The following is a 15280-nucleotide window of genomic DNA, read 5'->3' on the forward strand; positions in this document are numbered from 1 at the left end:
GTGCGCGTTCACCCCCCCTGGGCGTGGTGTCCACCACCACACAGCCTTGCACCCGGTGCACGGCGCAGCACCCTCCGGAGCGCCCCCGGCGGCCGGCCGCGGGGCGCGAGGCAGGCGGAGAGTTTCCATCAGGCCCCGGGGAGCGGGACTCCCACCCGCGCCGCAGCCAATGGGAAGCGGGCGCGCGCTCCGCGCCCCGGGCCGCCGGCAGGGGGCGGGCTCGGCTGGTTCAGTCCCTGCCCTGGCCGGGTTTAGTTGCGCTCCGCCGCGCACGGTGCCGGGCTGCCGCTGCTCCTTTCCCCGCGCTGCTGGAGCGCTGCCTGGGGGAGGCGGCTGCTCCCCCTGCCCCCGGGGCTCGGATGGACGCAGTGGTCCTGGGCAGCGGCCCCGGGCTGCTGCTGGCGCTGGGTAAGGAGGGGACGGGCTGGGGGGGAAGGGAGCAAAAAGGCAGCCCCCACCTGCGGCTGCAATGGGACGGGGGGGGCCCAGGGGCGCTGCCGGGAGTGGGGAGTCGCTGCCGCCGTTGCGGGGGGATCCCGTGGCGAGGGAGAGCCCCGCCGCCCTCCCGGCCAGCTGTTTGCGTCCTGCAGGGCCAAAGCTCCCAAGTCAAACGTGGCAGGTTGATTTGGCCCTTCCTGGGGTGCCCAGTGGCTTGTCAGCCTGGCTGTTCGCCTGGTGACCTCGCCAGCCCTCACCCTGTTTCCAGGGGGTTGTGAGTCTCTTGGCTTTAGAAATCTGCCCTGAGCAAGGGGGCTATTTTTAGCTGTAGAACAAACATTTTATTTTAAGGCCCTTGAGAATTCAGGTTCTTCCTGCGTTTAAAATTATAGCAAAAGAAAAACAACGCTGCATGGTGTAACTAGGGGCTTTGTCTCCTGCCCCCCACCCCCTCCTGTAACTCAAAACGGGTTATTTCTTACATACTGACACTGTGTGGTCCTGGAGCCATAGATCAGGGTTAGAGCATGGAGTGTATCTGGCTACAAAACTCCTGATGTGTCTTGTTTAAAAGCTGCAGTCTTCTGCATAGGCCCTTTGAGATATTTTCAGTTAAAACCCTCATCAGGTTATGGGGGTGATGGGGGTGAGGGTGGCTGCTGGAAAGGTGTGGTCAGAGCTGTGATCTTTGAGCAGGGGGTTGGATGAGATGACCTTCTGAGGTCCCTTCCAACCCCGCTATCTATGATTCGATATAATTTTATGAAAATATGCTAATGAGTGTGAATATGATGTAACTGGAATATGCTTCATGCAAATTAGAAGGTCTGTGTTTGTAGCAGGCTAGCATGTCTGGCTCAAGCAGGCAGGGTTCTGGAGTCCCACGCTGGCAGGGAAAACGGGTTAGAAGTAGTCTCAGCACATCAGTTGGCAGTCCCAAGGGGTTTTCTGTGATCCAACCCGTCACAACAGCCATTAGCAGTCCGAGCAGGAGACACCAATAGAATATTGGGCTCCTTGACCAAAGTAAGTGAAGAATCAGTCACCCTGTAGATTAAGGGTGCATTTATAAATGGCATGTGAAAGGTTAATAAGTGACTGATAGCTGTCTTACAAATGGTTGATCAGTTGTTATCGTCAACACCTGGGTTATAACAATCAAGAACAGCTTTGACTGATGCACTTATAACCATGTAGAACACAGTACTGGTGTTGGTAACATGTATATAGCATCTCTTAATCCTTATTAGCTATTTATATTGAAGATATACTTTATAAAGTGTGGCCCCAAAATCTTCTATGCTCAAAACATGTCTTGTTTAAAGCTTTCAGCAAACAAAAAACCCCAACCCCCTTTAGATGTTTGATGACTTAACATCTGAGAATAAATAATAAAGGGATTTTTGGCTAGCATAAACAATGTGCAGTTTTTAACAAAATACATGTTTATCAGGTAATGGTTGAATTCCTGCTTATTAGCCTAAAATGCATGCCTGAAATGTCACAGCTGTTCCAGGCTCCTCTGAATGGTCCTTCTTCCATCTTTCAATGGAGTCCTTTAAATGATTGCTTTAAAAAAAGACCAAGAAAAAACTTACTGAAGGGGGAGAGAAAACCCCACCTGAAATAAGATGGGAGAAGCCTGGTAACTTTGAAATTAAACCTGTCAGAGTGGGCTCTGTGTTAATTCGGAACCGCTGACTTCTAATGGGAGCTCCATGCAAGTATTTGAGGGATGGATAGATTTACTGAGTTGTTAGCAAAAGTTATGGTTGCTTGACTCTCTCCCCCCCCCACCCCCGCCCTGATATAATATCAGCCCTAAAGTTGAACTGTAAAGGATTTTTACAAGACTTAGGCTTATCTCCTATTTTAGTCCTTTACCATGTATAAAGAGGGTCCAAAAGTCTTTTTTTAAAAATAATTTTGTTTTTCAGCCTTAGGCTTAGTCTGAACTTAAAAGCACCCTTCCAGTGGTGTACCTACATCGCACCAGGGTTTTCTTTGCTGCTTTAACTATAGTGGTATGTTTAGAGCAGCATCACTGTCCAGTGTCGACAAGGTCACCGACGCAGTGGGCATGTCAAGCCTTGCTCCTCCTGCTCTCCGTGGCAGAGCCAGCGGAGGTCTGGTGATGAGTGCTGCAATCGCTGTCCTTCACAATTGCTCCACTTTGCCTTTGTGCTGTCGTTTCGCTGCTTATCCTGTCATGACGCTGTCTCCCAGGGCCATTGGGACCTGAGGAGGGAGAGGAAATAAATTTCCAGCGACAAGCCCGTCAAGCCGTCTGGTACGTGATAAGGAAGCTAGAAAGGGCTCAAGTTCGTAATATTTCCCCTGTGCATGTTCCCTTCCGTGGGTTGGGTTGCCCTCACTGTCTGCAGAGGGACGGTTTTCAATTTGATGCGTGAGGGGCTTTAGACCTGCAGTTCTGTCCAGCATTAGTGTGAGGTGTGGGGCTTTCAGTGCTCATCTGTCCCATCAGGCTGAAGGTCTGTTCTCCGAGTGTGTGTAGTAATACGAGGGGAAGCTCCCCTGCGTCGTCATGGGGCTGTGCTCCACGTGTGGTGTTAGATACGTATTTCTGTGGGCACTTGGGATGGAATTAATCTTCCCTTTCCAATCTTCTGCTGTCTCCCATTTGCAGGGTCCTGCTCCAAGACATCAGACGATCCGGGTTGGTTGTTTTGTGAATGCCTGCCCTGTTTCCCCTCAGTGCGTGTCTGTAACAATCAGTATCAATGGGCAAGGAGCATGCAGGTAGAAAAATAGCCCCATCTCACTGGTGTTTTCATGGCAGGGTCTCCATTTTAAAGGCTTTGCTTTACCGAAGGCTGGATTGAAATTTTCTCCCCATCTCAGGGGGGTGGTGGTGAAGTAAGCTTTAAAGGTCCTGGGTTTTTTTTTTTCTTAGACCCTTTTATGTATACTTCTAAAAAGTTGCCCTATAAAATGTTTTACCAACCTTCGGAAAAGTGCTGGATTCCTGCTGGTGTTATGGACATGTGAACACCGTATAGCACAGTCCACTATCCAGAATTCTGGGCTTTTTACAGGAGTATGAAAACCACCAGCAGAACAGGGACACTGTTCCTAATCCCTTCTGAGTAACGCCATTTAAATAAACAAGTATGGCATGTTATATGTACATCAGCAGGGCGTGATGAATCCACTTAGCCAGAGTGAGTTGGTGGTTTTATCAGGTGAGAGGTTCTGCTGATGGCAAAGGTTTCATTTGGGGGTGTGTGTGTGATGGGGTGGCAATTCGTGGTTGGATTTTCAAAAGGACTTCACGCTTAGCAGCTGCCAAATCCATCCACCTCAATGTAGGTGTCTTAATGTCTGCTGAGCTCTTTCTGGCCGTATGTCTCCAGTCCTTGGGGTTGCCGAAAGAACCTTCCAGATACAAGCGCGATGCAAACTGATGCAGCCTTGTCTGCCTGAGCTGGCAGAGAGACTGCTGCCTTATCTGGAGGGCTGCTAGCATAGAGTGGGGTGTGGAGGCGGCTGGGAAGGGAGCTGTCCCCCATTGTTACAATAGGATGCTGGGGAGTGGGATTCCTACCACTGCTTCAAGGAAGGTGCGCCAAACAACATCAGCAGAGGGCTGTCTGTGTAGGGGACCCTACGAGCTGAAACGGCTGTCATCCCAGCACGCACTGATTTATTGGCAAGGGTGGGGCTGCCCAGTATTAAGTGACTTGGAGGGGGGGCAGCATTCAGCTGCGGGGAGAGCAAGGTCTTCGGGGCCGAAGCAGTGGTGATGCCCACCCAGCAGGAGACTGAGCAGGATAAGGTGTGAGGTGAGATGAGGGGGACGTGGCCCTTGGGGGATTTGGGATTGTGTGTCTGGGGTACCAGTGTGTCTTGGCCTGATGATTAGGCTTAGTCTGGGGGCTAGTAGACACTGAGTAACTTTTCCAAGCCCTATATACATGTGGTAATTTACTTTCTTTTGACATACTATGCAGCAGCGTTGTCTGCTATTGGCTCTGATTTCCATCTGAACACACGTTGCCCCGTCCTGGGCAGGGGGTCAGAAATGATTATTTCCAGGTATTCCTGCAGTGACAGTCTGCCAAGATTGCCACGCAAACTGTGAATTTGGATCTGGGTCCTAAGCATTCTCAGTAGCCTTAAAACCCATAGAAGCTAATGCCTGACGATAAGCGGGGCATTCTTTTTATGTGTTGCAGCTTTTTAGTGAAATCAGTGCAACAAGTATTTTAATATTTTGCTGGCTTTGGGCTGCTTTCATCCCTGCCCTGATACGCTAGATTTGAGCTCACCCATTTTAAATAAGACTTGTAAGTTGAAAGTCCACCGTCTGCACAGAGAGGAGGCACGCATTATTTCATCTGCCTTTGAGTGGAAGGGACTTGGCCTGGCAGATCTGGGTCTTTGGGGAATGCATGGCAGAGGGGAGTACTGCCTTCCCAGCATCAACTTGCTAAACTCCTGAGCCCTTTCATTACTGCTCTATGGGGTTTGGGCTGCATGGGTGAGGAGGGGCTAGCGGGTTTCTGTGCTTTTGTGGAGTCTACTAGGACCTTTAACATGCCAGTTGGGGTATAAGATGTGTTCATATGGGATTCTGCCCATTCAGAGATTCGTTACTTCTCAGTGTCGTGTGATTGAATAGAAACTGTGCTACTCTGGGCTGTAGCTATCCTGCAGCGTGGGGATTTTTGGACTGGCAAGCTCTGTGTACTCTTGTGTCAATAAAATTAGTGTGTGTGCAGACAGTGTCATTAAGAAATTATGCATAATATACAATTTTGTTTTGTTATTGACTGGCAAGCTAAGGGAGTTCTTATGGGGTTTGGCAGGAACAGGTTTTTTTATTTTTGCTGGAAGGCTCAAAAGAGTTGACGACAAACTCGGTTGCTTTGGAGAGCCCCACACCCTCCAGCTAAAGTTTGTAGGGAGCTACTTGTCCTGGACCCCATTCATAGATGTTAAAGCCAGAAGAGACCACTGTGTTTAATCATCTAGTCTGACCTCCTGGATAACCCAGTAATTTGTGTGACAGAGTGAATTATTCTTTTCTTCCAAGTAGGTGAATGCCACTGAGTCCAATAACTTGTGATTGGACGACAGTCCTATGAAAATGGGAGCCATGACCCCCTGTAATCAGCCTTTTAGAGCCCTAGTCCCTTCATGTTTACTCTGAAGAGCCCTCCCACTGCTTCTGAACAGAGGGGAAATGTCTTGCCCAAGGTGTCACAACAGGTCAGTGGGAGAGAGACAGCATCACCTCTCTCTCACCCAAATTGAATGTAATCCAACCAGCTGTCATCCAGGTCCTTATCTCTGCCAACCACTGGGAGAACAAGGAAATTTTATCATCCTAGCCAGGTTACTCATGGGGGTAGGCATGTGCGGGATTGGGCCCTAAGCATGGAACTAAAAATGAAGTTAGTTAAACTGGAAGCTTTAAAACAGAAGTGCTTTGGTATAGGTTGGGTGAGAAGTACTTGGCAGGAAAGGCTTCCTGACATGGGACTGGCTCTATATTTAACACTTGCGATAGATCCTTGTCTCATTTGCTAGAATGTGATGGCGCTTGATTGCTGACGTATTAACAGTTCTGGAGAGGAGGGAGTTCTGCCCAGCTACAATTACAGTGGTTTTGCAGTGGCTTTATTTTGCTAATCTAAAGTTCCTGAATTTAAGTCATATTAGACATTTAAGCCAAGATTTTCATAAGCGACTGACAATTTTGGCTGCTTCCAGTTCTAGAGACCCCATCTGAAAGGGATTTTCAGAAAATGCTAGGTGCCCACTCTTTGAAAATCAGGTCGTTTTAAGGTGTCTGAAAATAGGCACCCAAGAGCTGTACTCAGTTGGCCTTGTAGGGCTGCAAGTGCATCTAAGATAACGATTTAGGCCCTGATCCTGCTGTCGCTTAGACTTACGCTGAACTTCACCCACGAGTAGTCTGACTGATGTCAATGGAGCTGGTCCCATGCTTGCATTCAACAGGTGGGCAAATGTCAGGGGATTGAGGCCTTAGCTTCCATGTGGATAAAGTGTCCAGCTGTGAGATGGAATGATCCCAGGATGAGTCCGTGAGTGAACATTGGATGCCAAGATTCTAAATTCTGTCTCTTTCGTTCTCCCAGTGCCCTTGTCTTAATGTTTATTATTGGTGATTGAGTGGGAAAATATCTATATAGCTCTTTTTTTTTTTTTTTAAGGGGAGCAGTCAGGGGATAGTTCTGCCCCTGTGGTTCGAGCGGCTCCGTTGTCTGTGGGGGGTGGGGTAGCCATGCCAGCAATTTGCATTGCCTCCATGAAGGTTGGCTTTGTGTGCCAGTGAGCAGGTGCTGGAGGCAGGTGGGGCTGTGAGGAGCCAGAAGGTATCTACTGCTGTGCTGACCCACCAACCTCTTCCTCCTGCCCTGGCGGAAGGGGTGTGGGGATGCAGAAGCTACTGCAGTCTTCCCACAGGCTGAGAAGCAGCTCTGCCGGTTGAGAGGGGTGATTCTCTCCCCACCCATGTCCCTGCAAAGCAGGCAAGTGCTATCACCTTCCCTGCGGTCTGTGTTGCTCTGGCTGTGGGCGTGGTGGTATGGAGTAGGTGCATGTGCTCCGAGCAGATGCTGCTTTGCAGCCTCCTGCTTCCATGACCCTTCCCACTCGACTGCATTCATTCATGAGAGGCATGCCTGGAGAGGGTGCGGCCTGTTCCCAGAGAGACAGAAATACACACAGAACCGCCCTCCCCACCACCTGCAAAGCAGTAACTCTGTCCTCTGTGCAACCAGCTGGTTGGCAGAATAGCCCACCATCACCTTTATACGCAGTCGAGACTTTGCTCTGTGGACGCAGTACTGAGGAAGGGGAGGGAGCTGTCTCTTCTCATAACAGGTGTAACTTGCCGCTTCTCACCTGTTTCCCCTCGACTGCCCCTGGACGCTATTATGGCAGGCTTAAAATAAGGAAAAGAATTGTTTCTCTTGCCCTTCCCCTGCTATTATCCTAGATCAGTGACTGAGAACAGCAAGCCAGGCAGAAAACTCAGCAAGGCACGTATGTGAAATATGCAATATGTTAACTATCTGGGTACTGTATTCTGTATTTCCAGGGTCATGCAGTTGATCTGATGGATCTCTTCTGTTTCTAACTGTGGTGACCTAGGTGTGACACCCATGCTAAGTAAAATGGAAAACAGATCTATGGTTATCTTGACTGACTTTTGAACAGTGGTATAAAACTATGCATAAGGATAACCTACTATGGGCAAGGAGCTCTGAGGTTGGATTCTTCAAAGGCACCCACTGTTGATCTATGGTAAAATTCCCATTGATATAAATAGGAGCAGAGTTAGAAATACACGTAAGGGTAGGATTTTAAAAGTGACTAGTGACTTTTGGATGTCTCAGTTTTTAGGAATCCAACTTTTGAGATGCTTTGAAATGGCGTCATTGTCAGAGGTTGGTGCTCAATGCTTTCTGAAGATCAGGTTCCTTCAGGTGTCTTGAACTGAGGTACCAAAATCACTGGTCGCTTGCAAAATGCCCACCATATACAATCCTGCCTCCTGGCCTCATGACTTCCCTAAGGATCTGTGGCACTCCACTCCCACATCTGTTCCTCTGTGGAGAGGAGAGAAGGTTGTTTCAGTCTTGTCCTTAATTTTTCAAGATGTTCATATGAAACAGTTCGGTCCATTGACACAGCAGATCGTCAAGCATCTCTAAGGATAAAGCTTGATGCACGACCAAAGGCAATTGCTGTTTGAAAAGCCTCAAGAGCAGTCATGTAGCAATCCTAGTTCTGACTTAGCTGTTAATGGGTGATCTGACCCCCTTTTGGGTGGGATCCTTAGTTTGAGAAATGCTGATTTGAGGCACCTGGCATTGGCCACTGCCGGAAGACAGAATATTGGGCTAGATGGACCTTTGGTCTGACCCAGTATGGCTGTTCTTATGTTCTTAAGGGCTTTACGTGTTTATTTTGCCTTTTTAAAATACGTATCCCTGTAGTTTTTGTTGCAACGCTGTGAAATTTCAGATTTACATATCTGAAACCCTGAAATTCAAGCTTTTTAAATGTGAAATTTACAAAAATGGACTGTGAAGTTAGCAGGGCCATGGTGAGAAGTGATGGAGCCCTGTACTGCTGTCCTTTCTCTCCTTGACTTTCGGTGCCTGATCCTGCCTCCGATGGAGGTAGGGTGAGAAAGGAGCCTCATGTGGGTTTCCCCACAGCGGCAAAAGGTGGGTCAAGGGAGAAGGGAAAGGGGCCTGGGATTGCCTGCTCAGGAGAGGAGGTGAGAAAGAAAAGCCTCTGTTGTCAAGGCTCTGCCTAGAGGTGCGAAGGGCTCTGATTCCAGTAATGAAGGGCTGCTTCTTCTGAGCCCTCTGGCTGCTTCCCTGCCCCATGCAGCATTGTGAGGAGCAGGGCGAATGAGTAGCTGCTGCTGCCCTCCCTCTGTCAGCTCTGAGCAGGGTAGGAGAGGGTGAGCTGGCTGGGACCCCCATGGCAGGTACTCCAGGGGGCCAGTAGCTGGAAGAGGGATGAAAGGGCGGGACGAGGGACACGGGGAGATGAGAGTTGGCAGAGGCGGCGGCAGTGGTACCTACCGGTGCTGTGCATTTTGCCCTTCGGCTGTTTCCATCCTGTGTGGTGCTGGAAGCAGCACAGACCTGTACTGGGCACCAGTCGCGTAACTTCCTGCCTTTTCCCCGGGCACCAGTGAGAATGCTGCCGTGGCCCAACGTTCTCACTGGGCCCAGCCCCTTCCCTTAACAGGGCAGTTCAGCCTGCCCCACAGGGAGAGCCTGACCCTCTGCTTTCTGAGCTCAGGCCCCTCTCTCCCATCCTGAGCTTGAAATATTGGCTGCCTGTGTCCTTGCCTCTTGCTGGCCTTTCTGGGAGCCTGCCACCTCTTGCCAACTCCCTGCCAGCTGAGGGGGCAGGCCTGCCAAGGCCGCTCCGATCACAGTTTTCCTGTGTGATAGTGTGGGACCCTGCCCGATCGCGGCTGGGCTGGGTGTGGTACGGCTTAAAATGTTAATGACAAAGTATTTGCTTGAGTCTCTTGCTTGTGTAGAGGTCTGGCACGCAGGGGAGAGAGGCCGTGTTGTGTGGTTCCTAGATCACCCTGCTTCACTCAGCGCGTGTGTGTTAATTGCTAGTTTGGGCCTAATAGGAATTACATGGCCAAGGAATCCATCAGACTGCATGAGCCTTAAAGAGTAGGTCTCTTCCCTCTAACCTAGTAGTTACTTTCCCTTCATTCATTGGCATTTTGTTGCTCTTATCCCATATTTCAAAGTGATAGAAGTAGGGGACATTTGTCAGGTTAGGTCCCTAATGAAACGTGCCGTGACGTTGCTTGGAGCTCCATTCCGCTCCAGAGGTGACGCACGGGGAGTGGCCAGGAACGTGCACCAGAACTGTAAGTTAGGAGAGGATTGCTCAGGCCTTTCTAATTCCCAGCTAGCTGTCGGTGGTGGTGTATACCCCGCGCCTAGCCAGAGCAAGTGGAGCCCTTTGAAGACCCTGTTATAACCTCTTTTTGTTTTAATTGAAGGCCTAGCAGTTTTCAACTGTGTGGTTGCCAGCTGGAACGAGACTGCTGACTACGGAGTGAAGAAGCCCGTATGCAGCTTTCCGGAGGAATGTACAGGTAACTCTGTGTTATAACAAGATACCGATTCAGGTTAAAAACAAACCAATGAGTTGAAATGGTACAGTCAGTATAGGTCTCAGTGGTGCTACAAACAGCCAAGCGATTTTCAGTGCTCCAGTGTCCATCCTGGGGTAGACAGGCCTGCAAGGTGCATTACTGATTTTGCAACAGTATTTTAATAACTGTGTCTTTGTGATCTGGAAATGAAAGATAACGTTAACGTGCCCCTAGCTGTCTGCTTTGGGGATGTGGTAGCACTGTGTAGCACTGCGTACAACTCCTGAAATAAAGCTCTTTACGCCGCAAACTGTTCTGGATTCAGTTTTGCAAACCATTTATCCCGTGCCCCACCAAAGAGCTAATTGGCCTGTTCCCGGCGCACACTGACAAGGTTAACGCTGGCCATGGTTCCACTCGGCTTCCTTATGATCATGCTGTTTGTTGCTGCATCATAAGAGGGAGAGTTCGAAAACTCTTAGCCTGAGCTGTCGTTGGGCAGTGGTTATGGAATGTGTCGCTGGTGTTTCAGGCCTTCTCAGCTGCATTTAGACTCCACTCACGTGGTTGCAGCTCAGGCTATCCAGGAAGGGAACCCCTCCAGATCTGGTTGCCAGGACTGCAGTGTGCCAGGGATACTTTTGTATGCTTTCTGCATGTCCTTAATCCCAGGTTTTAGCCTTCAGATATGCACACCTCAGCCCCATTGCCTCCAGTGTCATTCATACACCGGACCCAGGATGGTCTTACAGAAGCATCAGAACTGCCATTGCCCAAATGTGGGTCTGTTGCTACCTTGACATGCGCGCGCCCATCTCTTGTGGGCATGTATCGTAGCAACGTGGGAATAGCATCATGCTCCGAAAAGAGCAGGAGACTTGAGGGAAAATCCCTTCGGGAATTGTCACTGCTCTCCAACTAATAGTCTGATTCCCTTAGACTTATATATGTATATATATAATATGTATGTTTATAAAAGAAAAATTTTAAACTGGGCAAAATCAGATATAGGAATTAATTGGATTTTGGTGGCTTCCTGCCACCCCGTAAAATAGCAGAAGGCTACTGTCTGCTGGGATCAGGTCAGATGGGTACATCTTGGTATAATGTACCAATTCTTTTCTTTAGGCTCAGTTTTGTGCCCTTGCTCCTCTCCTGTTTGGAACAAAGCACCCAAATGAAATTAACCGAGATCTCCCCAGTGCAGCACAGTGGTGCTGCTTGAAGATCTTGTTAACTTTGCTTTACCTGGTATGGAAGCGAAGGGTATCACTGGCTATCATCCTGGCTAATGGTAGGAAGTGGGACACTTACAGGCCAAACTTGTATGGCAGCAAGATGACAAACTATCAGCCACTTGCACAAAAAGGATCAATGCAGCAAAAATTCAGTATCTACTGAAAAGAGACTTTTAAATAATAAAACGTTTTAAATCCTATTTGCATTTTAAAAAATGACACTACAAAGGTGGGATTTTCTAAAGCATTCAGCATGGGCCTTACTTTGCTGTCATCAAAGGCAGTGGGAGTCTTGTCTTTATGTCAGTGAGAGCCGAGTTAGGCCAAGGAGATGTGAAAATCCCTCCTACGGTTGTATCGTTACAATTTGGAGAAAGAGAAACTAACGCAGCATGCACATGTGTGACTTCGTTAATAGGCCACACTTCTGTTTGTTGGTAAGAATGTAGGAAGAATTTAGAATGGCCTTCTTTAAAGAAATGCTCCAAACCGAGAGCAGCAGTATGTTAGAGAGGTAAGTTAGATTCATTTCAGCCTTATAACCGGTGAATTGTGATGCCAGGAAACTCTGACAGTATGGAATGCATTGATAATGGGAGCCTTAATGAGCTGGGGAAATGCAGTGCATTGACTGTAATGGAATGATTTTAGGAACTGATTTTCAGCCAGTTTGCCATGCCCACACTAGAATGTTTTCTCCTGGCAGCATGGGATTTCCACTTCAGACACCTGTTTTCCCTCCTCCAATCCTGCACTCCTAGCAGGATCTGGCTGCTGCTGTGGTACTGCCCTCTCTTTCTGGGAGACACAGACACGCGGCTGCAGTTCAGGCTGCTGTTTTATAGGCTGGTATTGCAACTTAAATGAGAGCAGCGTCAATCAGCTGCTTCTTACAAGGTAAACAAACTCATTTCTTTATGATACACCCAGCAGTTTAAAAATAATCCCTTAGGCCATTTCTGATGTAATTGGGATCTATGATCTAGTGGTGACATATTCGAGTCTGGTAGCCAAATGCAAGCTCTGTGTGTGTGTGTGAGAGAGAGAGAGAGAGAATTCTGAATTTCAAGACCCTAAATTCAAAGAAACTGCCTGATGACACTGTCTCACTGTTGAGCATTTTGAAATCTGAGTACTTATTACCACCTCCTCCTGCTTTAGAAGCCAGGTGACAGTGAAACCACTTTCATTGAATTTCAATTATTTTTAATGAAAACTTCACTAATATTTTGTCATGGAACATAATTAGCTAGAAGGTACACAAGTGATGTCTGTATCAGTATACTTTGCTAATACAGCTCCATCCTCCCCACTCGACCTTGGGCACAAAGCATATTTTTGTACTCTGAGCGTGCTCACTTAACAAATTCTTATATATTCACTCATGAGAATTATTTTTCCACCCTTGAACAGTTATAGACGCTAACATAAGCCAAACACACATCAAATACAATACAAGCGATCCACAAAGAAGAAACGAAGTCTAGGATTGTTGCAGATGCAATGAACAGAGAAGTCATTGGTAAGAAGCTAGAGGTATGCATCAGTCCCTTAAGCCCATCTAAGCACACAGAGGCAATAGTAGGGTGGCACCAGTCAATGCCGATGATGCACTTACAACGGGAATTTGCTAAATACAAGAATTTGAACGAAGCTGGCCTGCCAGGTTCTATGACACAATATCGAGGATAGTAGAGATGCAGGTGGTGACAAAAAAGCATGTAGGTTGGTCCTACAAAGGTATTTGATACCAACCTTGCCTATTCAAGAGCAATAGGCCTACAAGCAAGTTCATGAGAGTCTGACCTCAAGAATATTTTGTCAGTCCTGTACCAATGTCAATGTTCACGGACTCTGGTGACATGAGGATTGCCCGGCTAAATCTAACCTAAAGAAGCAGCTGCTGACAGAGGTGTCAACTTGACATACTTCAGAAGAAGTCATCTTCGCAGCAAATGATGTATGACTTGTCTTTGACGGGGCAAAGACTTCAGCACAAAGAGTGTCACAGGATCCAGCAGAGCTACAGAAGCAAGCAGAGTGCATCAGTTGAATACAAGTACACAGCTACCTCCAGCGAAAATTGTCTTGACAGTAACTGAAAATAAGAAACGTTTGATGGACATCAATTTTGTGCAGAACTCATTCAAGACAAGAAGTTTCACCAGCAACGCACTGGCTGGTTATTGCAGGCAGACCCAACATCCCCCCAGTTGAAATAAACCAGGCAGGTGTGGTGATCAACAGAGAAGATATATGGCCAGCATGGATGAGGAAGCCAACGACATCCTTGCACAACAAATGGTGGTGGTTGCAAAAGAGCAACCATTGGGAACGTCACTATTATCAGATGATGCTGATGTACTTGCCCTACTCTTGCACCATTGATTTGAAGAGTGTGTAATGTTTTTAGTGATCACGGGAACCCCCCAGTCTGAGAGAGCTGTGATGGACAGCTGTGCGACTGCCGGGCAACACTGGAACATTGTACCAGGACTCCTCGCTGCCTGCGCACTCTTAGACTATGATACAGGAACTTCCTATTTTGGTCTTGTCAAAGGCACTGTGCTGAAGATCCTGCAAGTTGCATGTTTCCTTCTCTGCTGGGCAGCAATATTCATGGCTGCATGCTACGGACACTCAAATTGTGCCACCGTGTCTGAAGCATGATAGAAACCATCGGCGGCATAAATTGGCAACGGTACCATGTAAACACCAAAGCGCTCAGTTCCTCATCACCAGCTGTGAAGCATGTATAGAAGAATGTCAAACAAGCATATCTTCAGACGTGTGTGGGAAAATGTTTTGGCTCCCAGTGCATCAGCACTCCATCCACTTCAGCGTGGATGGATATGTGATGACCGTTCCAAATCTGTTTCCAGAAATTGTACCAGACAATGTCTCACTTGCTCCTCCAGATATTCTGAAGTTTATCAAGTGCTCTTGTGGGAGTGTGGTACCATGTAAATCTGTGAAATGTGGATATATCCGTGTCAAATGGCCTCGTACCATATTCTGTGCAGGACATGGAGGTGAAGGGTAGTGGTGTGGGTATGTGTGTTGCAATGACCTGACAAAATCAGCTTTAGAATTTGCAGATGAGAATGTCGATTGACAAATAGTGACCAGTATTAGAATAAATTGCCTAGGGAGGTTGTAGAATCTCCATCATTGGGGATTTTTAAGAGCAGGTTAGACAAACACCTGTCAGGGATGGTCTAGATAATACTTAGTCCTGCCATGAGAGCAGGGGACTGGACTAGATGACCTCTTGAGGTCCCTTCTAGTCCTATGATCCTATATCAGGACACTCAACTGTAGTTTGAGTGAGAGAGAACACTAGTAATCATTTATGATTCCAAATGAAGTATTTGATTAAAATTATTATTAAAATTATAACTGTGTGTGTGTAATACTTGTTTGACTATTTTTCACATTAAAAAGAGTGGGCAGTGTCTCAAATGAAGATTGAGGTCTGTGCTGTTACTCTCAAATCCCCTCCTCATGTACCCCTATTATTCAGATATGTATGGTTATTGATTGATATTGCAAATGTTAAATACAGATGCTCCCTGACTAACTCAATCATTCCATTCCGTAATGCCTTGCGTAACTCTAATTTTGCGTAAGTCAGAAACGTATACCCGACCATTACACCAGAAAACCTCCCAACCCCTCCTATTTCTAGCTTACAGAACTCTTTCCGTAAGTGCGGATTTGCGTAAGTCCGGTCTTGTGTAACGTGGGGAGCATTTGTACATGCATTTTATGCATTAGAAGTCTTCTACCTTGATTTTTGTATGCCCCACATCATGCAAATTCTTACTGATTATGGGATGGTGAGAGTGAGATGAAATGTCAATATATCAAAATGCTCAGCAGTGATAGTGTCATCAGGCAGATTCTTAAAACGTATGATCTTGGGACATCGAATCCACCAAAAAGCCTTGTACAGCCCCAAAAG

General features: G+C 47.5%; 1 protein-coding gene across 1 annotated transcript in view; it reads left to right on the forward strand.

The window, feature by feature from the left end:
- The first annotated feature begins 359 nt into the window (after positions 1 to 359).
- The window catches only part of BTC (betacellulin), a 29413-nt gene continuing 14492 nt past the window's right edge, over positions 360 to 15280 (forward strand). Inside the window, exons 1-2 of the mRNA XM_077814335.1 lie at positions 360 to 408; positions 9983 to 10078. Coding sequence (XP_077670461.1) covers positions 360 to 408; positions 9983 to 10078 — 145 coding nt within the window. The remainder of the gene's footprint in view (positions 409 to 9982; positions 10079 to 15280) is intronic.

Source organism: Eretmochelys imbricata, chromosome 4 (assembly GCF_965152235.1).
Source record: "Eretmochelys imbricata isolate rEreImb1 chromosome 4, rEreImb1.hap1, whole genome shotgun sequence".
NCBI lineage: Eukaryota > Metazoa > Chordata > Testudines > Cheloniidae > Eretmochelys > Eretmochelys imbricata.